Source organism: Podarcis cretensis (assembly GCF_951804945.1).
Source record: "Podarcis cretensis genome assembly, chromosome: Z".
Classification (NCBI taxonomy): Eukaryota; Metazoa; Chordata; class Lepidosauria; order Squamata; family Lacertidae; genus Podarcis; species Podarcis cretensis.
The window spans coordinates 18,209,548-18,233,231 of record NC_137184.1 but is presented as its reverse complement, the minus strand read 5'-3'; the positions used below and the strand labels follow the sequence as shown (position 1 = coordinate 18,233,231).

At 50.0% G+C, this 23,684-nt stretch overlaps 1 protein-coding gene across 2 annotated transcripts in view; it reads right to left on the bottom strand.

The window, feature by feature from the left end:
- Positions 1 to 23,684, bottom strand: part of NOTCH1 (notch receptor 1) — a 101,143-nt gene that overhangs the window by 44,164 nt on the left and 33,295 nt on the right. For both annotated transcript variants that reach the window (XM_079961175.1, XM_079961176.1), the window contains 8 exons: positions 16,330 to 16,592; positions 15,869 to 16,207; positions 11,906 to 12,028; positions 10,797 to 11,030; positions 10,473 to 10,628; positions 9,104 to 9,289; positions 7,615 to 7,728; positions 3,353 to 3,466 (listed from right to left, as the gene is read on the bottom strand). In XM_079961175.1, the coding sequence (XP_079817301.1) occupies positions 3,353 to 3,466; positions 7,615 to 7,728; positions 9,104 to 9,289; positions 10,473 to 10,628; positions 10,797 to 11,030; positions 11,906 to 12,028; positions 15,869 to 16,207; positions 16,330 to 16,592 (1,529 nt within the window). The remainder of the gene's footprint in view (positions 1 to 3,352; positions 3,467 to 7,614; positions 7,729 to 9,103; positions 9,290 to 10,472; positions 10,629 to 10,796; positions 11,031 to 11,905; positions 12,029 to 15,868; positions 16,208 to 16,329; positions 16,593 to 23,684) is intronic.

Below are 23,684 nucleotides of genomic sequence, written 5' to 3'. Positions count from 1 at the left end.
TTAAGTTTAAAAACTTTTCAAAACTTTTCAAATTCCATCAGCAGCTGGGTAACCTGGGCAGGGAGCAAGGAGAGGGAAGTCTTAACTATGCACTGAAAAGATGTCAATGTCTGCAGCAGGTGGGTTTCGCATGAGAAAGTATTCCAGAGGTTGGTGGGGCACAGCCAAAAAGCCTCTTGTGGACACCTTCTGAGCCTTCTCTCTCTAAGGGATCACAGAACACCAGTATGACCAGTCCTTACAGGAATCATAGGTGGCTCTTCTCATTGCTGTGACCTTGAAGCTGGTTTGGAATCAGCGCCTGGTGCAGGAAGTGGAGGCCAGTGAAACTACGGAACTCACCCCTGCAGGAGGCAGTGACAGCCACCAACCTGGATGGCTTTAAAAGAGGATTGGACAGATTCATGGAGAAGGAAGAGGAAGAGGTTTATCAGCGGCTACTAACCACGATGGCTGCACCCTGCCTCCACGGTCAGAGGCAGTAATGCTTCTGAATCCCATTTGCTGGAAACCACAGGTCCTGTGCTCAGGTCCTGATTGTGGGCCGCTGTGGTTGGCCACTCTGCAAACATCATGCTAGATGGCCAGATCCAAGAGGCTCACTTGATGTTCCTATGACTTATCATGAGGCAGCTTCCTATACAGATGAGTTCCCGGGGAAGCCCCCACGGAGAGCCTGGGGCACAGAAGCTGAACCAAACACACACCAAGTGCCCTTGAGCCCAGCAGCTAACAACCCCTTTGCCAGCCAGCGTGGCCAAGACATGGATAGGGGGGAGCCTGGCTGCAAAGGGAAGACAGCGCGTGGCAAGAGGATTTGGAGGGGAGGTTCCCTAACGATCGGAGGAAGGAGAAGGAGCTGCACCCCCCTCCCTACTGCCTCCCAACTGAATGCAAAGAGAGCCTGGCTTTGTCCCCAGGAGCGCACAATGGCTCCCCTTGCACAGACTACCCCTTTCTTCCTGTCTTTCGCAGGAGCCCAGAGGCAGCCTCTTTCCCCACTTTGTCTGCATGCAGCTCAGAGAGGCTGGCCATGGAATCCAAAAGGGCAGGACCAGGACGGGAGGGGGAGGTGCGGGTTCGGCTGGGACAAACGGCTGCATGTACGGCTGCCTGTATGGAGGGATAATAGCAACTGAGAAGTGCCGGGAGACAGAGGAGGGAGGAGGACAAAAGCCCGGAGTGGGGGGAGGAAGAGGGGGGTTGGAAGGAAGACAAAGTCAGGCTTTGACTGTTCCCCCCCTCCCCACAGGCCTCCCCCATCAACGAAATCCACATCTCAGCTTTTCATCGGCGAGACCAAGATGCTCATTAGAGACTGTTCAGCTGGAAGATTTTTAGCAGAGGACCCCCACAAAAGCACCTCTGTTCACTGCTGCCGGCTCATGGCGTCGGCTTTGTCCCCAAACCTACTTGAGTTTCACTCGTCGAGTGCGCACGGCCCCTGCTACCCCCCAAAAAAAACTCTGTGTGTAAGGGTTTGGAAATGGCCTGTTTTTTTGTATTGCTCCGTCCCCGCTTTCTCCTTTGCGGGGAGGCGAGGGGCCCAAGAAGGAAGGAGGAGACCAGAGGCAAAGACCCCAATGGCTGGCACACAACACCGCCTTCCCCAGCAATGTTTGGCTTTCAGCCAAGGTGAGGGGGGGCTGCCTCCATTGTGTCAGGTGCTGCACAGAGCAAAACTCATGAGGAGTGGGGGAGAGAGGGAGGAAATGGAAGCAGAGTCCAAATATTTTTTGGAGGGGGTGCCCCCAGTTGTCGGTGCCAGGGACCCTGGCATTGCACCAGTCAAGAACCAGGGCTCCTGTTCCTCCCCTCCTGAAAGCATTTCTAGGTTGCAAGCCGAACTGAGACCCCTCTAGGCGTTTCAGAAACATCTGAGGAAGTGTCATGGCGGTATCTGCTTGGCATGCAAAAGGCCTCAGGGCTCAATCCCTACATATATCTCCAGGTATGGCTGAAATCATCTCCTGCCTGAAAACTCTGGAGGGGGCATTGCTGCCAGCCAGTGTAGACTGAGCTAGAGGGACCATGGCATCAGTAGAAGGCTGGTAAACTGCTGCCTCTCAGGCTACTGTCAAGAGGCACAGAAGCAGGACTTAGAGGTTTTTTAAACACACACATAAGGTAAAGGTAAAAGGACCCCTGACCATTAGGTCCAGTCGTGACCGACTCTGGGATTGCGGCGCTCATCTCGCTTTATTGGCCGAGGGAGCTGGCGTACAGCTTCCGGGTCATGTGGCCAGCATGACTAAGCCGCTTCTGGAGAACCAGAGCAGCGCACGGAAACACCTTTTACCTTCCCGCTGGAGCGGTACCTATTTATCTACTTGCACTTTGACATGCTTTTGAACTGCTAGGTTGGCAGGAGCAGGGACCAAGCAACGGGAGCTCACCCCGTCATGGGGATTTAACCGCCAACCTTCTGATCGGCAAGTCCTAGGCTCTGTGGTTTAACCCACAGCGCCACCCGCGTCCCAAACACACACATACAGAGAGAGAATAGGCAGTAGCCTGGCTTTACGAGCAAAGTGTGTATTAGACTCATGTCTGATGAAATGCAGAAAAAGAAAAATTAGGCACTACTCAGTGCAAACAGTAATGAATTAGATGCACCAAGGGTCAGTCTCAGTATATGGTACCCCAACCGTAACTATTTAACTCAGCCCTTCCTTCAAAACTATGAGGACTAGCATCTTACTTTATTTTTAGCCGAATGGTCGGAGCTTTGTGGTATACAGCCCCCGGAATCTCCAGGTAGCCCTCCTCCAGTAAAAGCCCTTATTCTCCTGGGGATATGGGCGATTTTAATGACACTGTTGTTAACAATGTTCAGTCTGTGCTTTACGGTGTGTGAGTTTTGTTTTACAATTCTTGTTCCAACATTGAGTAACATTCTCTACTACGTTATGCTATTCTGCATTACTTTGCAGTATACTTTGGAACTCCCTGCCTAGTGACATCAGGCAACCACCTTCACTGTACTCTTTCTGGCACCTGTTAAAAACATTTTTGTTTAGACAGGCCTAACCAGGTATTTAGAAAGTTGATGCAAGCTTTAGTTCATTGTGCTTTTAACCTTTAAAACAGTTCTTAAATTATTGTTGTTTATTCTTCTTATTGATAATTTGTTTTAAGCATTTTTGTGCTGCACAGAAGGGTTTTGTTTTCAATCAAGGCATGTTACAAAATATATACTAAAGCACATTAGAGACTTTCTTTTAGCACAAGCGATATAAAACTCTAATAAATAAAATCCCTTTGTGCAGAATGAAATACATTATTTCCGCAGTGGCCAGAATCCCTGCCCTCCAGAAGACGTCAGAGATCCCGCACCCCCAACCCTGCTTACCTTCAGTGCATTCACAGGTGTAGGCATTGGGGCCATCAACACACTTGGCACCATTCTTGCACGGGGTGCTGGCACACTCGTCAATGTCATACTGGCACAGGTGGCCATTGAAACCTGCCGGGAAACAAAGAGGCTGAGCTTGGCCTGAGCCCCGACTTCAGGGTGGTCGAGACCCCTGCAATGGTCACCCTTCTCCTCTCCCTTGCTGGTAAGGAACAAATATGGCTCCCACCTCTTCCACAGGTGAGAAGCCTCTTCTTGCCCAGTAACCTGTGGCAAGTAATGGATACCTCTAGGTGACCACAAAGGAAACTGTAGGGGCTTTAGGAGAAGGGCTGTGGCTTAGTGACAAGAGTCACTGCTTTGCATGCAGAAGGTCCCAGGTTCAGTCCCCGGTTGCATCTTAAGTGGGGCTGGGAACATGACTTCCATGAAACCACTGGACACAATACTGAGCTAGATGCTGGAGACCATGGCATAGGGAGGGCTCTTGTGCTTAGATCCTGCTTGCAGGCTTCCCATACGGGCATCTGATTGACCACAAGTGAGAACAGGATGCCAGCACAGAGGGGCGCCAGTGGCCTGATCCAGCAGCCAGGCCCTTCTTAAGTTCAATTTTAGTTCTACTCAAGATAGACCTATTGGAAATTATGGGCATTCCTAACTTCAGTTTTCAATGGTTCTACTCTTCAGTAGGGCTTAGCTGGCGATGACCCCTTTTGTGCACATCTTTATCTGGTCAGGATGCAGTCCAGACACCCTGCTTTAATTTCCCAGTCACTTTTATTTTAAAAAAGGAGTACCCAAGGGACAGTCAGAGGAGTTGGGAATAAAAGCCAAAAAACCTTTTCTGTGAAATATCTTGATGAATAGGCTGTCATTATATACTTCACAGCTGCCTTCCCACAAACATCCTCAGCCCCAAAGTGGGGCGGGGGGACCCAGTTCGGGGCGGACAATTACGCTAACTCTTGTGATTTCCCACAAACTGGAGGGTAAAGCTGTATCCCGCCCCCCCAATCCTCAACCCCTTAAAAAATGTCCAGAAATGTGAAAATGCAAACTGACAGATGGGCACTGCTCCCCCTTCCAAGATCTTGTCCTTGTCTCTGGAAATCTTCTCTAGAGAGCGTAAAAAGCATGTCATGGGGGCCTGGCTGCCCCCTTTTTTCGGTTGCCCCACTTGGCACAGTGCCCAGGTGCGAAAGCGACAGCCAACTCTCTCTGTCTCCAGCACCTTCTTAGTTACACATTTTGTTTCTGGGAAGTTTGCAGCACAGAAGCAGTAGAAATCTGCTCCACTTCACTGCAGAAAGCCAATATGACTTCTCTCTCCCACCAGCAGCACCCTCTGGCCACCATACATTTTAAGTAACTGTGATGCCACTTTAAAAAGCCATGGCTTTCCCCCAAGGAATCCTGGGAACTATAGTTTGTTCAGGGGGCTGAGTTGTTAAGCAGCACCCCATATTCCCCTTACAGAGCTACAATTCCTAGAGCAGTTTAACCATCAATGCCTCTTCAAAGGGAACTCAGGGAACTGTAGCTCCATGAAGGGAATAGAGGGGTTTCCTAGGAACTTACAGCACCCTGAACAAACAGCAGCTCCCAGGTTTCTTTGGGGGGAAGCCATGACTCTTCAAAGTGGAATCATAGTGCTTTATGGTGTGAATGTGAAGCTTGCTTTCTCTCTCTCTCTCTCTCTCTCTCTCTGTCACACACACACACACACACACACACACACACACACGGACCCCTAAACTATCCCTACAACCAGGATAAGAAAAAAGAGCTTGAAAATGTGGGTTTTTCACACACCCCTCCATACACACAGAAACTCTTCCAACTAGACGCTGAAGGGGAGAGGGACCTTCAAATCCTCTTCTTGCTAGTAAATTGTGGCTTGCTGTGGCAACTATTCCACGTCAACACTTGGGGTGCCAGCCTTCTGTACCCTGGGGCTCTGCTTCCCCTCCATTCAGCCCCCAAATCAAGTTTTTCAGGGCCTTCGCTCTCCATTGCCATGGAGACGGCTGCCTGGGGTTCTGAATGGGCGCTGGACTGGCTCTCCCTGAGAACATCTTATTTACATCTACAGAGGAGGAGGAGGAGGAGACGGAAAGCCCGGCCTCTCAACTTCAAAAAGCCCCCAAAGCCCCATTTCATGGATTATCCAGCCCTCTCCCCCATTCTCTCGTCCTGTGGACTGCAACACCTCATTTAAATCCATCTAGCCTTCCTCTCATTCTGCCTCTCCCAGATTCCCAGTGCTCCCCCTCACCAACTTATTCCCCAACTAGGGGGGCCTTTATAAGTGCAAATCTTGTTCCTGCCATTATTTAAATTGATCCTCGGTTTCTCGCTCCCTCGCTTTCATTCTGTCTCCCAGATGAAGGAGGAAGTAGAGCTGGGCTTGAAGGTCTCTTTATGCTGAGAGGAGAGGTGTGTGCATTTGCTGTTCTGAGTTGCACAAAAAGGGGGGGGGTGTCAGAATGGGGCAAAACAACCCCCAAAGTAGCGGCCCCTTCTAATCAACAGGGTAGAACCCCTAACCCCCACCCTCAGCATCTTAATTCTGCAAAAGTGGCACAGAGGCTTGTTGTGCAGCTGGTGTGGTATAACTTTGGCTGCATTTACATGACAGTCTATTCCATGGGTAGGCAAACTAAGGCCCAGGGACCGGATATGGCCCAACTGCCTTCTAAATCCGGCCTGCAGATGGTCCGGGAATCAGCATGTTTTTACATGAGTAGAATGTGTGCTTTTATTTAAAATGCATCTCTGGGTTATTTGTGGGGCATAGGAATTTGTTCGTTTTTTTCCTTCAAAATATAGTCCAGCCCCCCACAAGGTCTGAGGGACGGTGGACCGGTCCACGGCTGAAAAAGTCTGCTGACGCCTGGTCTATTCCCTTTTCCTGACATTTCCCCAACTGCTAGTTTCCATGTTATATTTGAGCTTTCACACGATGTAAATCCACTTCCAGGAATATAGAGAAGGCTGCAATCCCAGCACAGTTTATCCCATTTTCCTGAAGTTTCCCTAACTTGTTTATTCCTGCATTAAATATGAGCTTTAACATGGCGAAGAAGCCACCTCTAGAAATCTAGTGGAATGTAGAGCAAGTTTTAACATGTATCTCTGTGTTACTTTCTTCCAGAAGAAACGTCTGTTTGCAAATAACACAGAAATGAGAGTGAAACCTCCGTTGCATTCTGCTATATCTCTGGTTTTCATCTCATGCAAAAGTTCAAATATAACACAGAGGAAACGTCATGAAGGCGAAATAAACTACCGAGTCAATGCAGCCTCTAAAAAGGTAACAGGATCCACAGAGGTCATTGGTTTTTTCCTGTGGTCACAACTACTTACCCTAAATTATATTTGCTGTTAGGAATCTTGTAATGACAAAGCAATTTTACACACACACACACACACACACACACACACCAAATGATAAACTCAGTTTCTCCATAGGGCAGGCACTGAGCAGAGAACAGAACCAGTCCTGTCTGCCTGATGATGAGTGTGCCTGAGTGATTCCCAAGCTTCCCAGTGCACACTCCTCTCATCCACACATGACGTGCACACCAGGGCCCTGAGCACAATAGCACTTCCTTGCTAGCCACCCCTCAGCAACTGGCATTTAAAGACACAACACCTCTGATGCGGGGGGGGGGTGTCTTTCTGTCCTGAACACAGTGCAAATTCTGTCTGTGCAAGGCAGATTTCTATTTAAACCTGCCCTTTATTTAGAATCATGAGGACTAGTAACCTTACTTCCTTTTTTAGGGGAAAAAGCCACCAGTGGCATGGAGCCTTCTGCTTTGCATGCACAAGGTTCAAAACCCCAGGGTTCAGCCTCTGGTGGCTTCTTTAGGTAAGGCTAGGAGATACCCCCTGCCTGAAAGGTAAACTGGACCTCTGGACCCAGAGGTTTCCTTCACTTACCAGGGCTAACAGCAGTGGCAGCCCCCCCCCAACACTCCTTCAAAGACAGGGCAACCCACTTCTCAACACCACATTCCTCCACCTCAAATGCAGGCGTGGAGCCCCTTGGAACTGCCAGAATTAAGAGACATCAGAGGAGAAGCATCCAATTTCCCCCGAGCTGCCCACTCTGAGCATATTTCAAACCTGCCGGCAAGGTTTGCCTCTGGGTGGTGGATTAACTGCAGCTCCGCTCTCACTACAAAGGCTTTGCACTGAAGGCGGAGAGATCGATGCCCCTCCATCCCCACCCCACCCCGCTCCAGTAGTACCTCTGGGGCACTCGCAGGCAAACTCATTGATCTTGTCCACACAGTTCCCGTTGTGCAGGCAGGGGCTGCTGGCGCACTCGTCCGTGTTGATCTCGCAGTAGATGCCCTCGTAGCCTGAAAGGAGTTTCCCGACAAGGAAAGAAAAGGTAAGCCTAAAGGAGCTCCCCTGATGCATGCTGAGAGGACAGCACACCTATAGCAGAAAAAGGTCCGTGCCTCAGAGAGCCAGCAGCAAATGGCTCAAGCTGGCAAGACCAGCTCCTCCTTTGGCTTTATGGTGGAGGAGAGACTCCTGGCTCTGCTTAGCCACTTTCTCCTGCATTTTGGTGGCAGCAAAATGTTGCAGTGCATCAACACATATCAGGACTGCTCTTGTTCAGGATGTGATGCATATATATATATATATGTGTGTGTGTGTGTGTGTGTGTGTGTGTGTGCGCGCGCGCGCGCGCGCCTAAGCGAGGCTCTCCCACCCCCTTCCTTGACCAGCTGCAACACAACAGTCCTGCAGTGTTGCCAATGGGTTTTACTCTATGGTAATTGCTGCCACCTTCCATCCTCCCACTTACTCCTGCAGCCCAGAAGGAAGGGGATCTGGGGTGCACCAAGGCAATTACTTTTAAAAAGGCTCTGAGCCTGTGCATCCAGGCTAGGGTCAAAGCAGCTTGCTTGTTTCCCTGGCAGACGCTCTTAAACTTCCTAAAACCCAGGCATCCCAAGACCAAAGCACCCTGTGTTTTAGGAGGCAGCTCTCTTACAAGTTACTCAAGAGTGTAAAGTCTCTCCCAGATCTCAGAAGAGCATGCTGATCTGTTTCATGGGGTTCCCACCTGCCCCTCTTCCTAAGATCAGAAGGAAATGTCCTTTCTCTATGGTCCCACCCTAGAGGGAGGCACAGCTTATGGCAACAAGAGACAGGGCCTTTTCAGTAGCTGCACCAACCCTATGGCTTTACTTCATTGGTAGGAGAAGTCCAGGTGTGGCAAACGTCAAAGCAGAATATGCCCAGACGCCACCTCTCTCCTAGGGATCAGGCTTCACACAGTGCAGGCACAAACTGACATACAAATATGTTGTAACAGAGGCTGTCAATGTGGTGACCTGCAGCTGCTGCTGGACCACCAGCTCCCAGCATCATTCACAAGCACTGGCTATGCTGAGAGTCAGGTTTGATGCAGTGGTTAAGAGTGTTGACTAGGACCTGGGAGAGATCAGGGTTAAAATCCCCCACCCCCCAACTTGGCCACAAAGGCTTTCCAGACAGGAACTTGGGAGCCAGTGACTGCCTCTTAGCTTAAGCCTAACCTCACAGGGTTGTTGAATTAAATGAGGAGCAGAGGAAGAACCATGCATGCCACCTTGAACTCCTTCGGGGCAGTGTGTGTGTATGTGTGTAAGTGAATAATAAAGGGAGCTGGGAGCTCAACAACACCTAGAGGGCACACTGCTGGGGATACCTCCTGGGTGGTACGTAGAACTGGGCACTCACCTGGCATGCAAATGCAGTGAAAGACCCCAATCTGGTCCAGGCAGGTGGCATCGTTCTGGCAGGGGTTTGAGGAGCACTCATTCACATCAATCTCACAGCGGGGGCCAGAGTAGCCTTGCTGGCACTGGCATTCGAAGGAGCCCTCTGTGTTGAGGCACTTCCCCGCATGCTCACAGGGGTTGGCACCTGTTGGGTTCAGAACCATTAAAAAGACATAATCAACATTCTATATTAGCATTACTGGTCTTCCGAGTTTGTACTGAACTGTGTTAATTCTTTACTACTCCTGTGTTCGCCTTTACTTTATCTATATGCTGTCGTGAGTTTTTCAATACAAGAAATATTGTTTGCTCATTTGTAACATGGTTGTTGTTGTGAGTGCTCTGAGCTTGGCACTGCCATTGTGCCCCCCCCCCCCACTTCCCAGAAAGCAGCAAACAAATATTAAATCAAATCCAAATTGAACACACACACACACACACACACACAAAAACACAGTGAAGAGAAGCAGTAGCTCCCAAAGGAAGCAACAGAGCATGACTGGGGATGGTGGCCATGGATCGGGACCTCCCAACGTGCACCTTTCTGGCTCCTGGCCTTGTCCTTCCCCAAACTCTCTGTTTGCATGTAGTCTCCTGAGCTGGGTTTCAGGATCCCACTGTACTCCTTGAGTATTTCTTATGATGACCTGCTCTAGCTAGCTCCCTATTTGGGGGGGGGGGTCCAAATGTTGCTAAATAATGCAGTGTTAACTCTGGGCAGATTCAATGTCCTTCCATATCCCAAGTGCTGTGAGGCAGCAGGTATGCTGGCTCCCCTCTTTCCTTCAAGGTATTATGCCCCTGTTAACTATCAGGAGCTGGAATCCACAAAACAATGTATATCTGTCCTGCAATTACTAAACTGGAGTTTCAGAGCAGAATAAATTTGGCCCCTTTGCTGACCAAGGTCAGTTCAACTTTATGTTAAAAATCGAATGGAAGATAAAAACATAAACAGTGGCATCAATGGCAGCTAAATTTCTATCGGTGAGGAAAAACCAACACCTGAAACCAAGAGAGAGCATTTTCAGCGAGTAACTCTGTCAGCCGGGTTTCCAGCATTGCAGGGGGTTGGGCTAGATGACCCTGAGGGTCCCTTCAAACTCTACGATTCTAACTCCAGATTACAGTTGTTGTTGTTGTTGTTGTTGTTGTTGTTGTTATTTTGCATTTTGCTATCTGCTTTGTACTGAAGTCCTTGTGTGAGGCATGCTTTCTTTATTTCCTGTGTGCTGACTGTATTACATTGGGTTTCAGGCTAGAACAGACTACGCAGGACCCTTTCCACTGGTATTTCTCCCCGCCAAGTCCTCCCTGTGCCCACTTACCAAGCGAGCATTCATCCACATCCTGGTTGCAGGCAGGCCCCATGTAGCCAGAGGGGCAGGTGCAGATGGCCTTGCCAGTGACTGGGTTGGTGTCGCAGTTGGACCCATCATTGCAGGGGTTGCTGATGCAAGCATCATTGAGGTGGCACAGCAGACCTGCAAGGAAACGGGCACAGGTGCTTAGAGAAGAATGCTTGCACGGGGGCTCCGACCCTCCCTCTCTCAAAAGTCCCATGGCCACCCATCCCAAAGTGGCACCCCTGGGTTTCGTGTACCAACAGGGGAGGGAGCTGGGACCTTGCATTCAGCTCCCTTAATCCGCACCTGTCCGTCCATGAGGGCACTCGCAGTAGAAAGAGGCCACACGATCGTGGCAGGTGGCTCCCACGAAGCAGGCAGCGTTGGCGCAGTCGTCAATGTTCTCGCTGCAGTCCTCGCCTGTCCAGCCGTTGACACAGACGCAGTTGTAGCTGCCATGGGTGTTGTGGCACGTGCCCCCGTTCTGGCAAGCATTGGGGATCAGTTGGCACTCGTCCACGTCCTCTGCACAGTACTGGCCTGGAAGAGGTTCACAGAATCATAGAATTGGAAGAGTTGGAAGGGACCCAAGGGGTGGCCATCTAGTCCAGCCCCTGCAACGCAGGAATAGCAGTGGGGCGGAGTAAAGAGATGAGTTGGAAATTATCTTTGCCCTCATTGTCAAAAGACAGCAAACTTATTTAACTCATATAACACAAGGTCCTCAGTAACAATCGTGATAATTGTAAGAGTGGATTGTTTACAGCTAAGTCCTATGCAGAGCTGACCTACTAAAATTTGGGTGACCTGAGCGAGTCAAATTCACCAATTTCAATAGGCTTACTTTGAGGAGGTGTAATGTGGGATAAGCCCCAGCAACATTATTAATGGTAGCAAGAGCAACACCAATAATAGTTGTAGCTAAGGCTAATAAAATGGCAATAGCAACACTAATACAGTGGTACCTCGGGATGCGAACGGGATCAGTTAGGAGCCCCGTTCGCATCCCGAACGGAACGTAAGACGCGTCTGCGGGTCACGTTTTGCCGCTTCTGCACATGCGCGTGACGTCATTTTGAGTGTCTGCGCATGTGCGAGCGGCAAAACCTGGAAGTAATGCGCTCCGTTACTTCCTGGTTGCCGTGGAGCGCAACTCGAACGTGCTCAACCCGAAGCACATTCAACTTGAGGTACAACTGTATTGCGTATTTCATAATGCATAACTTTGAACATAAATCTGTAAAGGTCTGAAAGTGCATTAAAATCTTGGCATCTTACGTGCTCCCTATGAACAGAGAATGGATTGGAAGGGTGCAGCTGAGCCAGTCTTCAAACCCTGACCATGACCCTCCCTGGAGCCAAACCCTCACCTTGCCCTTGTCCCCCACCCAAGGATATTGGCCTTCATTCCCTACCTGTCCATTCAGGGGGGCACTGACAGTTGTAGGTGTTCACCCCGTCCACGCAGGTCCCTCCATTCTTGCAGTTGTTCCCTGGGCAGTCATTGAGATTTTCCTCACAGTTCTGACCAGCAAAACCTGCCAGGTGTTTGAAGGTAGGCAAAGAAAAAGGGGAAAGGAAGAAAACGTGTGTCAGACCTGGTTTTTAGCCCCCTCTGACAATGGAGGAGAAACAGCAGGCTCTGTTACTTAATGGCAGAGGATGCAAAATTGCTCAGCTTGCTGGAAAACCTCAAGAGATGCTGTCAATCTGACTTGACGTGAAATGCCATCCAGTCTCAGAAAATATGGGTGCCCCATTAAAAAAAAAAACTGGAAAATTATCTTATATATTGGATTTGGAGCCTCTATGCTTGCTTAAGAACTTAAGAAGAGCCTGCCGGATCAGGCCAAAGAGGGCCCAGCATAGTATAGACAATCACCAGTCAGGTGCCTCTTTTGGAAAACCCTCAAGCAGAGCACAATAGCAACCCTGCCCTCCCGAACGTTCCAGCAACAGCTATTCAGAAGCATTTATTGCTTCCAAATATGGAGGCAGAGCATCGCCAGCATGCCTAGTAAACTCTCCTCTATGAGTTTGTCTAAACATATTTTAAAGCCATCCTAGTTGGCCATCACTCCTCCTTGTGGGGGGTGAGTTCCACAGTCATAACTATGTGCTGTATAAAGAAGTCCGTTCTAAAAGAACACAAGCTTGCTTATATCTTCTCTTGGGGGGCCAGGGGCTTGAACCTTGCTGGTTCAAATACAGCACACGGTGAACTGGGTGCCACCCCTCGCTCTCCAGACACGTGGTGACCCTACTAATGGGACTCCCCCTTTTTCTCTCTCAGCAGGAGGTCTTGATCCCTACCAGAGGAAGGTAGCTGTAGATCAACAACAATCTGGAGGGTCAAAGGCTCAGCTCACATTTGTTCTTGGAGCATCACCATTTGTTTGGTTTTTTCCAGAAACTTAACTGCTGCACCCTGGAGGAACCAACACGCCTGAATTTGCATAAGACTATGTTTACGTTCACTTTTATTGTGAAGCCAGAGTAGCGAGCCCCCGGGTACAAGACTTTGCAGAAAAGCTGTGTAAGTATCTGGCCACAGCAACCTGTTTCTACCTAAGCTCACAAGAGAGGAGCTGTATAATAATCGCGGGGAGAGAATGCAATATGAAGTGTGTGGGAGATTCCAGTGCTGGAGGCTCCATCGCCTGGTGTCCTTCCATTCAGCACAGCAGGAAAACAGGGCCCAGAAAGGAAGGAACTGCACTGCAATTGGGGGTGGGGGTAGAGAATGGGACTGGTGCCACACAGACTCCGCCAACCACAGGGTTTTATAGCGGAAGGGCCCTGCCTGCTTCACCTCCTTTTAGCTCCCTGTGCCGTCCATGATGTAACCTGCTTTTCTCTTCCTGCTCCTGCTGCGCTCTCTCTCTCTCTCTCTCTCTCTCTCTCTCTCTCTCCCCCCCCCCCATGTGCAAGGAAGTCCTCCTAGCATCCTGACATTTGCAGCCCGAAACAAGGGGTCCATTTCTGCGACAGGAACCTAAGAAGAGCCCTGCTGTGGCTGGGTCTGGCCAATGGTGTACCTCGCCTAGACTTCTGTTCTCCCCGTGGCCAACCAGACACCCCCGAAGGGAAGAACACAAGAAGGACTCAGGCACAAGAGTGGCAGCAGCGCTCTCCTCCACTTGTGATTTCCCAGCCGGCCGGCATTTGGATGCATACTCTGCCTCCTCCCGAGAAACCAGCTCCATCAAAGTCTGAAGGCTTTAACGTGACACAGCAATGGACCCAGAGCCTTGCTCGTTTCCACACAGAAAGGATCTCCCACCCTCAAAAATAGAAGAGGAGGAGGAGGAGGAGGGGAAAGACAGGATCTTGTTTGATCAAGGAACCCTCCTTCTCTGCTCTTCATCGACACAGATTTCTCCAGCTGCCACCCTGTGTCCTCAACTCAGGGTGAAAGCAATATACTTGAGAGTATACAGTGAAGGAGCTGGAGAAGCAGGTTCTGCAAAAAGACACACACACACAAACACCCCTAGAAGTGAAGCAACAGCTGTTTTGACTGCGGGCTGCAATTTTTTTTTATTTTTTTTTAGCAAACTCCTACTTCCTATATGTACAATAGAAGCTGCCTTTTAATGAGTAACGACAAATGGCCCATTCCATCCAGGACCTTCCTACACTGGATGATAGTGGCAGTCCAGGTTTTCACATGAGGAGTCTCCTGGAGATGCTGCTGGGGGTTGGATTTGGGGCCTTCTGCACAAAAAAGCAGCCCTCCCCCTAAAAATAAAGTTAAGATTCCAGTCCTCATAGTTCTGAATAAAACAGGAACAAGTAAGACCAACAAGCCATCTAGCTCCATATTGTCTGCACAGATGGCAGTGGCACTCCAAAGTTTCAAGAGGAGTCTTTCCCCGCCCTTGCCTGGAGATGCCAATTGGGGATTGAACCTGGGACCTTCTGCATGTAAAGCAGGTATTCTACCACTGAGCTACAGCTCAAAGAAGTTATTCTTGTCATGAAGATACCATGATTGGAGGAAAAATAATATCCCCTGCCTGAAATCCTGGAGAGTCACTGCTGCTGCCAGTCAGTATGGGCAGTATGGAGCTAGATCGACCAATGTCTGACTCGCCACAAAGCTGTTAAATTGCTGCCTCTCTGGCTGCTGTTAAGAGGCACAGAAAGAGGACTGGGTGTTAAAAAAAAGAAATGCAAAGAATAGGCAGCAGGTCAGACAAAAAGAAAAAAAAGAAAAATTAGTCATTTGTGAATACTAAAAAAGTAGGGCAGCTAAGATAAGAGGAAGCCTGATTCGTTCTTCTTTGTTACTTTTTGAACTTGTGCCTCTCCAAACTGATTAATCTTTCAAAGAAGCCCAATTGACCAATCTAAGGATCAGGCAGCAAAGACACTTCGCAACTCCTTTTGAGCCTGTCCCAAGCAATTAATCAGCTGGAGAGGCACCAATGCTTTCAAACTCAAAGCAGCACATTAACAGCAGCAGCAGCAGCAATAGGGGTCTTAGATAAGGTTAGCAGGCAGTTGGGATGGAAAAAACAACAACAGGGGAAGAGGGCTTTGTTTTTGAAGAGCCGGGCAGCAGCACACTCCTGTTGCGATAACTGACCCCTCTCTGCCCCTCCTGGGTACACGGAAGGATCTGATTGCTGCCTGGGAAACGGACTGCACTGATACTGAGCAGCACTTTGGGTGTGGAGGAAACCTATCTAAGGGACCTCTAGCTGCAGATGTCAAGCCTGGGTGCCACAGGACAGGACCACTAGTAGCCAGGTTGCTAGTGGGTAGCTTGCTGGAGGGAGCAAAGAAGCCCCTCTTTGCTCTGGGTCCAGGTGGTTTGCATAGGGCATAAAGAGCTGCCGTATTAGCAGTTGGGCAATTGGAATATTCTAGCTTTATATCCTTCGCACTGAGTGGCAGCTCTCTAGGGTCCAAGGTAAGGAGATTGTACTGGGGGTTGAACCTGGGATCTTCTGCATGCAGAGCACTGAGTTACAGCCCTCACCCCAAAATAAGAGAGGATTCTGGCCCTCATGGTTCTAAACAAAGGTCTGAATTAACCAGGTAGGGCAGGAATTGCTCCCTGCCTGAAACCCTGAAGAGCTGCTATTAGTGTAGACAATGCTGAGCTGGCTGGACTAATGTCTCAGCATTGGGCAGCTTCCTGTATTTCCATTTAATTCAGCGCTTTGGTTCAGAACTCTTGAGGACTACAAACTCCTCTCCACAAACACCCTGGTGAAGAGCTGGAGCTCAGTGGGAGCCCCATTCTCTGGCTCAGCAGAAGGCAGCTTCCTACATACCCACCCCCACCAAGGGCTCGCAGCCACTAGAAGCCAAGGAGAAAAGGCAGCTTCAAGCAGCCAGCAAGAACCGGGCAGTGCCCCCATCCATACCTGGCAGGCAGGTGCACTCGTAGGTGGTGTCTCCAGTCTGCCGGCAGGTGCCTCCATTCTGGCAAGGCGAGGGGTTGCAGGGGACGTAAAGGTGCTCGCAGTTCTGTCCTGTGTAAGCCTGCCTGCAGTGGCACTGGTAGGAGCCCACCTCGTTGACGCAGGTGCCGCCGTTCTTGCAGATGGCGGGGGAGCGGCTGCACTCGTTGGTGTCCTCCTTGCACGTGGCCCCATGGAAGCCTGATGGGCACTTGCACACATAGGTCGATTCGAAGGGCACACACTGCCCACTGTTGGCACAAGGGTTGGAGGCGCAAGGGTCTGCCTGCTGGCACGTTTTGCCTAGGAAAGGGGCAAACACAGAACACAAGCTTCCTTCAGAACACATTCTGCAGCCCAACTGAGTTGGGACTGATGATAATAACCTGGGATTGCTGGTGCTCAAAGACTTGCTGCCCGCTTACCTGACCATCCTGGAGGGCAGCGGCACTTGTATTCCGTCAGCGTGACAAGGTCGCAGCTCCCTCCATTGTGGCAGGGGCTGCTGAGGCACGCGTTCTCCTCGGGAGTAAGGCACAGCTTGTCAGTGTAGCCTAGGTGGCAGGCACAGGTATACTCGGCCACATTGCCACGGACGATGGGCTGGCAGGTGCCCGCATTCTTGCAGGGGTAGCTGAGACACGGGTTCTGCAGGTGGCACCGGCTGCCCACATGAGAGCTGGGGCACCTAGAGGAAGAAGGGGACATATCAGGACTAAGGAGGGTGGTGGCATGGCAGCATTTACCCAAAACAGCAAACCTCAATGGTTACATTGCACCTCCATTGCCTCTGAATGCCAACTACAGCAGAGGAGACTACAGTTGCACTCAGAACACATCAGTGTTTGAAATTCCCAAGGTGCATTTTGCTACTGGCGTGGGCCCAATTGCAACTATGTGGAGATTTCTGGGCACAAGGTTGGCAACCACAATTTAAAAACCTTTGCCTTAGGCCATAGTTAATACCATTTCTGCTGTGTTGTGTTTCTCCTTGTATACTGGGACAAAGGAATTGTTGCAGAGCAAGCTATAGTCAAGCAATGTAGCTGTGATCATAGAATCGTAGAGTTGTAGTGTTGGAAGGGACCCTGAGGGACATCTAGTCCAACTCTTTGACAAGTAAGGCACTCCATTGTAGTGACCACAAACTAGGTTTAAGGTGACCATTGGCGCCTAACTTATATATCTAACACTGCTTCCCATTGGGGCATCTGGTTAGCCAACGTGAAGGTCTACCATAAGAGATCTACCATAAGAGCAGAACCTCCATCCCCAGGAGCAGTCTAGCTCTGAATACCAGTTGTTGAGAATCACAAGTGGGGAAAGTTGCTGTGTGCTCAGGTCTTGCCTGTGGGCTTCCCATAATAGGCATTTGGACACCCACTGTGAGTACAGGGTGCTGGGGGGGGGGGCCTTTGACCATATCCAGGATCTAGCAATGAATACTCAATTGGTAGTAGGAGGTCTTCCAGGAGACTTTTCCCAACATGTTTCAGGTACCTCAGCAATCCATACAATGCTCAGGACAACTGGTTGGTGGGGCTGATTCAACCCCTCCCAGCATTCTGCATGACGGGGAAGGGGTTGTGCCCCCAAACTATCACCTCCTGCAGCCCATGTCTGCAATTGACCCCTGCCACCTGAAAAAAATGCCCTCTCATTTCCAGGACAGGACAGGTAACCTGTATATTCCGCAGGGCCACAACAGGCTTTTTGTTACCTCTTGTCACACATTTGTGGGTTTCTCTTGGATTTATAGCCCATCCCATTCAAAAGGTTCTAGGTGGGAAGCAACACATTTAAAAACAGCTGAATAAACTGTTACTGGGGACACAAGAAGAAGAAAGAAGGAGGGCAGGGCCTCAAGGCTGTAAATTCTTAACAGCCCTGCCAGATTCCATTAAAAGCCCCCTGCTTCTCGTCTCCCACAGTGGCTAGACAGATGCTTCTAGGGAGTCCTCAGACAGGGCAGAAACTCAACAGGCTTCTTTGCTTCCCACTGGCCCAGTAACTGATACTTGGAGGTAGACTGCCTTGGAATGTGGAGGTTCCACTGAGCTGTCATAGCTCATAGCTGTGAATAAATGTGTCCCCCTCCTTGAATTTTGTCCAGCCCCCTTTTAACAACTACTGGACCTTATGTCCTGCGGAAAGCAGCCATCTCACAATTTGCACTTGCCCCCAGACTTGCTGCAAAGCAATTTCACTGAATGACTCCTGGATTCTGATGTTATGACAAGAGACAGGGGTCACTGCACAAGATAAAGGCAGGCTTCCCACAGAAGTGAAACTCAATCCCCTGGGTTTTTAAATCACAAACTACCCTCAGCTCCTGCAAAGACCTGAGCTGGAGAATCACAAGCAATCCATCAACTGTCCAAGCCTTCCACAGCCCATGGGAACCCTTTTTTCACATGCACCTTAGGCACCACTTTCACACCCTGGCCACACACTCCCACCCCCCCATGCCCACGAACCACCTGCCCCAACTCCTCCCAGAGCCACCGAGGGAGCTATAAATCTCCCAGCCTTCAAAGAGGCAGCTCCAAAGATCAAAGAGCCTTCCCTGAGAAATCACACCCTTTTTTGCTGCTGGACTAGATGGGCCATTGTCCTGATCCAGCAGGCCGTTCTTACGTTCTTATGCAATGGAAGTCAAAGAGCGAGGGGCCCACGCTGCGCTTGTCAACAGGTGAAGCAGCACCCTTACTAATGCCCCCAACCCTATTGGGTGCACAACCCTCGAGACAACTGCTTCGCCGTTCTCTTCAACTATAAGCTCCCTTCCAAAAGTTGTTGCCTACAGCTAAAAAGGCAGGAAGCAAGGCTCTCCCCCTAAATGCAACATATGCCAGATTATCTCAGTGTGAAAGCGCTTCCATTTTTATTTTCTCTCTTTCTTTCAAAAAAATAGAGACATCCTAGCAGCAAACACACCCATCCATCAAGTGGTCACTGGCAGAGCCATCTGTTACCAGAAGCCAAAAGGGCCAGCTCGTTAATAAAAGAGAGAGACCCTAAACAAAACAAGGCAGCATGTGACACAAACACATATGGGCCGGAGAAAGAGGCGGATTTGCAGATGTGAGTATTCCATGGAAAGGATACTCTGAGATTCCAGGAAGCTACCATCATTCTTTTAAACCAGGAGAAAGTCTTTCAGCAGCGAAATCCGGTGCAGCTCAAATCTTTCTTGTGGCCCCAAGTTTTAGTGCTTTGGGGAAAGGAAGGTATTTTAAGGATAGCCTAGCAAAAAGGTGGCAGTTTCTTTTCCTGCAGAAGGCTGCAGTGGTGATGTGGGCTGGAATTCTGGAGCGTCGAGCACAGCCCTGCTATATACCGCATTTTCCACTCTATAAGACGCACCAGACCACAAGATGCACCTAGTTTTTGGAGGAGGAAAACAAGAAAAAAAATATTCTGAATCTCTGAAGCCAGAACAGCAAGAGGGATCACTGCGCAGCGAAAGCAGCAATCCCTCTTGCTGTTCTGGCTTCTGGGATAGCTGTGCAGCCTGCATTCGCTCCATAAGACGCACACACATTTTCCCCTCACTTTTTAGGAGGGAAAAAGTGAGTCTTATAGAGCAAAAAATACGGTAACCATTGCAGCATTATCCCTGGTGTGGGTGGGAGGATGGAGAAACACTCCAGAGCCCCCATCTCTAACGTGGGCATTACATCATGTGCAAAAAAAAAAAAAAAGAGAGAGATTTATTTTAAGTTCCGAATGTTTTTTAAAAAGAGCACCCAGTCTGTGTGCAAGCACCTTCCCAAGTACCAACCACCTCGGACCCTGCGATTGTCTGGTGAGGGCTTGTTGGGAGCTGCTTAGTTGGTGCTGACCTGTGACTGGGCCTTTTCAGTGATGGCTCCCCAGCTGTAAAATGCCAGCCCTAGTGGGGTGCAGCTGTCTCCATCATTATAAGCTTTTCAGGAGGAAATTGAAAATATTCCTGCTTACCCCAGCCATTAGGAGGCGGAAGACAGCTGCTCCAGGAAGCCTCATGCTAATAATAAAAAGAATGTTTTTTAACTGAAGTTGTTTTTAGCATGCTTTTGCTTTGGTTTTAAATGGTTTATCTGTTTGCCACTCTGGGCTCCTTGGGGAGGAAGGACAGGGTATAAATTGTATTAAACAATCACCATCACCACCAGTACGAGGCCTCTCCAAGCAATTCAAGCGCTTGGTTTGGTCTGAATGGGGCAATTTAATATTCCTGCCTCTGGCCTGGAACACTTAAAAGTGGACTACACTGCTGGGCTGTTCTGAGCAACTCTCTTCGAAACACAGCATTCCTGCCTGCAATGCTGGCATAACAGAACTACACTACAAGGCTGTTATAGACGGCTCTCTTGCCCCAAGAGAGCAATGGACAACATGGCAGGAACACCGTGGGCTCCTCTCTCAGCTTTAGCCTAACACCCCACAACTTAAGAAGATGGAGGGGAGGGTCAGGCCTCTCAGGACTGTTGTGAGGATAATATAGGGGGGAGGAGACCCACGTACACCAGCTTGAGCCCCTTGAAGGGAAGAAGGTGGGATAAAAATGCAATAAAAAGATAATAAATAAATCCACCGGATTCAGAACATAGAAGCCAATTCTGGTTCAGAGGCTGAACTTGGCCCTTTCCAAGTGAAACTCTGCCTGTATGGTAGGGAGAAAACAGAGAAAAGGTGTCCTGTGTACCATAATTCCCCTCTTTCTTTTCCTTTTCTTCCGCAAGGCTGGTTACATGAACAACCCAAAGAGTTCAAAGGCGGCAAATGAAGGCCCATCCTGTGCCACAGATGCCCGAACAAAGGGCCAGGAGACAGGTGGGTTTGTGCTAGCCAGGTGTTGACAGGGGCTGTCTTGGGAATATCCCTTTGATTACAATGATGGTGATTATTATTAAGAAGCGCCCTGTGTCTGGATTCTGGAAAGAGAGAGGGAGGGAAAGTTCCCTCCTCTCTCTCTCTCTCTCCTTCTCCTCACCGTTCTCAACTCCCTGCACCCGCCATCTAACTTTGCCACGACTCTGCCACCCTGCACAAAGAGGACTGCAGCTGGCTTCAGCCCCAGCCTGCTCTTGCATTCATGGAGAATAAGCAGCACTTTACACAGGGGATGGGATGTAGCAAAACTGCCACAACATGGAAGGGCAGCCTTTTGAGGCACAGCCCATTCTCCTAGGGCAGCTGCAGGGTGAGTGCCAAGAGCTTTCCCCGCTGCCACCCACAGATCACCGCGTGGGGTGCTGGAGGCATTTCAGGCAAAACTGGTACCCGCCAATTTAGCCCCACAGCCAGTGTGGTCTATGGCCAGGAGTGATGATTTGGAGCCATCGTCCTGCAACATCTGGAGGGTAACAGATGCCCCCACCCGCTAAAACCTCCTCTACCCACCCAGAACCATGCTGGTCATTTGCAACTTAAGATTGCTCAAGGCTGTACAGGATCAACCCCATGCAGCATCTCCAGGGAGGGCTGGGAAAGTCTCCCTGCCTGAAAAGACCCCTGAGAGATACTGCTGCCGATCAGCGTTGGAAGGACTGAGCTGAAATAACGATGGTTTGACGTGACGCAAGTGCAGCTCCCTCTGTGTCCTTGCACTGTTGCTATTATGGGGCTTCAAAACTGCTTGGCTTTGGGTGGTCCACATTCAACACTTTGAAGACCTGGGAGGCCAAAATGTGTCCAGATGATATCAATAAAAAACCCGGGGGAGGGGCAGCAAAAACACCAAGTGGGAGACCAAGGCAGGAAGTAGGTCAGCAGAACCAGCTGATCCAGAGGGAGCAAGGAAACCAAACCCCCAAATGTCCTTCATGCAAATGGAGAGAGCAAAGGAAGGAGGCAGCCAGCAGCCTACCCCTTCCTCCTCCAGCTCCACAAACTCCCAAGCTCCCATTGTTTGGGATCCTTGTGTTTGTGAGAATCCGAGGACATTTCAAGTTAATGAGATGGCATGAGCCAGGCCCAGTGAAAAGTGGGCATAACAGAAAGAGAAGGAGGAGGGGAAGAAGGGGAGGGGGAAGGAAAAAAGGAAAGCAGGGCATCTGCTGGGCAGACAAAAGGGTGCCAGGAGCAGGTGCGCATGTTAATTAGAGGGTCAGAGCAGCTGCTCTCCCGCTCGCCAGCCAATGTGCTGTTCCAGAGGACCGAATGCTGTAGGGAAGGGGGAACTGCAGGGGGCTGGGCGCACACACACACACACACACACACACACACACACACACTGCTCTGTTAGGGAATTCAGCCTGCCTGCTTTGGCACTGCTCAGGGGAAAGGCGCCAGTGAGATGGAGGCACAGGGCAGCAATGGCGGCATCCCGAGGATGGCGGCTGCAGGGCTGCTGCTGCATGTGTGGCTACTAGCGGCTGCACCCTCTGGCACTTCCTGTTGTGCCTTCCTCTCTTCTTTCTCATAAGCTCATCCCGAGGATGGCGGCTGCAGGGCTGCTGCTGCATGTGTGGCTACTAGCGGCTGCACCCTCTGGCACTTCCTGTGGTGCCTTCCTCTCTTCTTTCTCATAAGCTCAGATTGGAGGAGCAAATCACCCCAAGTGCATGGCACTGGCATTAAAGGGTGTGTGAAGTGGGAGAGGTTTGTGAGTTGTTTAAGGGAAGAAGGAAGTAGCAAACTTCCTTATTTCAGCAGCCCACAGCTGAGTATCTGTCTGCATTGGGGCCAACCAAAAGAAGTCACATAAACAGCTGAAGGTCCCAAGTTCCCCAGAGCTCCTGCTTGAATAAGTTCATGCGGCGCACATCTGAACTATGGAACTCCCTCCTGCAGGAGGCAGTGAAGGGCACCAGCTTGGATGGATTTAAAGAGACTCATAGAGAAGAATAAGGCTAGCAACAACTACAACTACTACCACCTCCATCGTTCTGCCCAGACACTGAGGTCCAGCGCTGAGGGCCTTCTGGTGGTTCCCTCGCTGTGAGAAGCCAAGTTACAGGGAACCAGGCAGAGGGCCTTCTCAGTAGTGGCACCCGCCCTGTGGAACGCCCTTCCACCAGTTGTCAAAGAGAAAAATAACTACCAAACTTTTAAGACATCTAAAGGCAGCCCTGTTTAGGGAAGCTTTTAATGTTTAATAGGTTATTGTATTTTAGTGTTTTGTTGGAAGCCGCCCCGAGTGGCTGGGGGGACCCAGCCAGATGAGCGGGGTATAAATAATAATAAATTTATTACTACTACTACTACTACTACTAGCCATGGGGGCTGTACTGTGCTCCCATGGTCAGCGGCAACAATGCTTTCGAATAGAAATTGCTAGAGACAACATGAGGGAGAGTGCTCTTGTGCTCAGGCCCTACTTGCACATTTCTCTGCATCTGGTTGGCCACCATGAGAGGAGGATGCTGGACGAGGTGGGCCATGGACATAAGCCAACAGGATCCTTCTTAGGTTTCTCCTCCACTGTTGGAGGCAGTACGCCTCTGAATACCAGTTGCAGCAAACTGCAGGAGGGGAGAGTGTTGCTCTGTTCTCAGGTCCTGCTTGTGGGCTTCCCATAATGGGCATCTGGTTGGCCCCTGTGAGAACAGGATGCTGGACTACATGGGCTACTGGTCTGATCCAGCAGCCAGGCTCTTCTTTCTTATACAAATGCAGGCCACCTGATGAAGAGTTCTGGAAGTCTCAAAAGCTTGTCCCATTTCTTGAACAACTTTTTGGCCGATACTATCTTACTGCGGACACTCTCCGGACCAACTCAGTTCCACAGATGTTGTCTGTTCAGCACCATGCTAGCCAGCAGGGCTCGCGAATCATGCTGTGTGCCACATCT